General features: G+C 38.1%; 1 protein-coding gene across 2 annotated transcripts in view; it reads left to right on the top strand.

Moving 5' to 3' along the window:
* Window positions 1-1738, top strand: part of NVL (nuclear VCP-like) — a 65855-nt gene that overhangs the window by 53115 nt on the left and 11002 nt on the right. For both annotated transcript variants that reach the window (XM_006916204.3, XM_006916205.3), the window contains one exon: window positions 1286-1374. In XM_006916204.3, coding sequence (XP_006916266.1) covers window positions 1286-1374 — 89 coding nt within the window. The remainder of the gene's footprint in view (window positions 1-1285; window positions 1375-1738) is intronic.

Raw genomic sequence — 1738 nt, forward strand, 5'->3', positions numbered from 1 at the left:
GTTGTCTCCATGAACGGGAAGTGATCAGAGCCCCAGGCAGTGGTCCTGAGGGACATGTAAAAGCCCCTCTTTTGCTTTAAGGAGACTGTATCTTTCCTCCTAGGTAGGAATCAGACCTGTACCAGTCTGTAATTAAATGAACCTACAACTAAGGGGGAAAAAAAGAGAGGGAGAGAGACTTAAGTGAGTCATTTAGAGCTTTGAGTGCTAAAATCTGAAAAGATTTTCAAGGAGTGACCGAGGCAGTTTTGATGGCAAAATTTACCCTGGGCCTAATCTTTTGGGTTATACCACGTGGAATGTCTGTGTACAAAGGGGTTGGAGTGATGCGCACTTTGGGATTCAGAGCCACTGCCTTTGTAGTTTGAGAGACAGTGCGACACTCAGCCCTCACCCACCTGTTCACTTGGGTTAGTGGTGTCTCCGCTCCGGTGTTGGATTTCATGCTGAGGAAAGCACGTATGTGCTTATTAATAATGCTACATTCCTAACACTCTCCTAACAGAAACCTTGGATTCAGTTAATAACCCAGGCTCTGTATCTCTCTAAATTTATATGTTATGTGGCTCCTCAGCATTATACAGTAAATTAGATTAATGTCTAGAAATGAGTGTTTTATCCACAAATTCAAATTCTTTCTCAAAGGATCATCAAGAATTCTGTTAAAAATGTAATGCAGTGAAACCACAGACAGCACCAGTCTTTCATTGAACTCAGGAACCATGCTGACTCAGCATATTATTATTACACCGAATCATTAAATGAGGGCTTGTTAGGTCTTGTCATATTTTAAGTAACTTATGATGTGTCTACTCAGCTTGAGCTTGAATCAAGTGCATCAAAGACTTTCGACTTTTCAAAACCCTTTTGAACATGAAGCCATAAATGACGTTTTTATGTAAGCTTATTTGAGACATTAGGTAATAAATGAAGTCAGCACTTTAACAGAGGCCACGTGAACAAAAATTTTAATAAATAACGAGTGAGTTCCTTTCTACTGGCTGGATATTCTGAACTGTCTGTATTAACATGAGTATCTATGGCTGTTCCCATGGGACAGTTAACGATTCATTGCACTGTCTCCTCCATGATTTTTTTCCAGAAGTTAGAAATATTTTAAATGAAAACTAAAAGCTCTTTCCTACTGACAATAATCAGTTTATCCACTTTTACTGGTCATTTTTTTTCCTGATTATTTAATGCGTGACTTAAAATTGCTCTCAGACTTCTTTCTGGTCTTTTACAGTATCTGAGGGTAAATAAGTAACACTTCTTGTATTTACAGGGGTGCAGATCTGTCTGCTTTGGTGCGGGAAGCTTCTATATGTGCCCTGAGACAGGAAATGGCAAGACAAAAGAGTGGAAATGAAAAAGGTATGATTCCAGAATCTCTGACTTCTAATCAGTTATCACTCTGGGCACCTGAAACCACTGTTGACCTCGAAAATGACCATTTTCTAGCATATCATCTATGATATTAAAACTGACATTTTTTTGAATGTCAAAAAATTTACATGGATTTCCATATTTTGAAAGGAAAGTCGAAGTATACGGAAAGTTATTTCAGTTTTCACTTTGTGTGTGTATATGTTCTAAGCTTCCCAATATAAGCTGCATTTTAACAGGAAAGTAGCTTCAGAAAAGCTTCGAAGCTGTTCTGAATATTATGTGACATCTGTGGCTGACAACTATAATAGTGAAGTTATTTGGTGCCTCTCTAAAAGTCTCATATCTTTCC

Source organism: Pteropus alecto, unplaced genomic scaffold, assembly GCF_000325575.1.
Source record: "Pteropus alecto unplaced genomic scaffold, ASM32557v1 scaffold65, whole genome shotgun sequence".
In the NCBI taxonomy this organism is placed as follows: domain Eukaryota; kingdom Metazoa; phylum Chordata; class Mammalia; order Chiroptera; family Pteropodidae; genus Pteropus; species Pteropus alecto.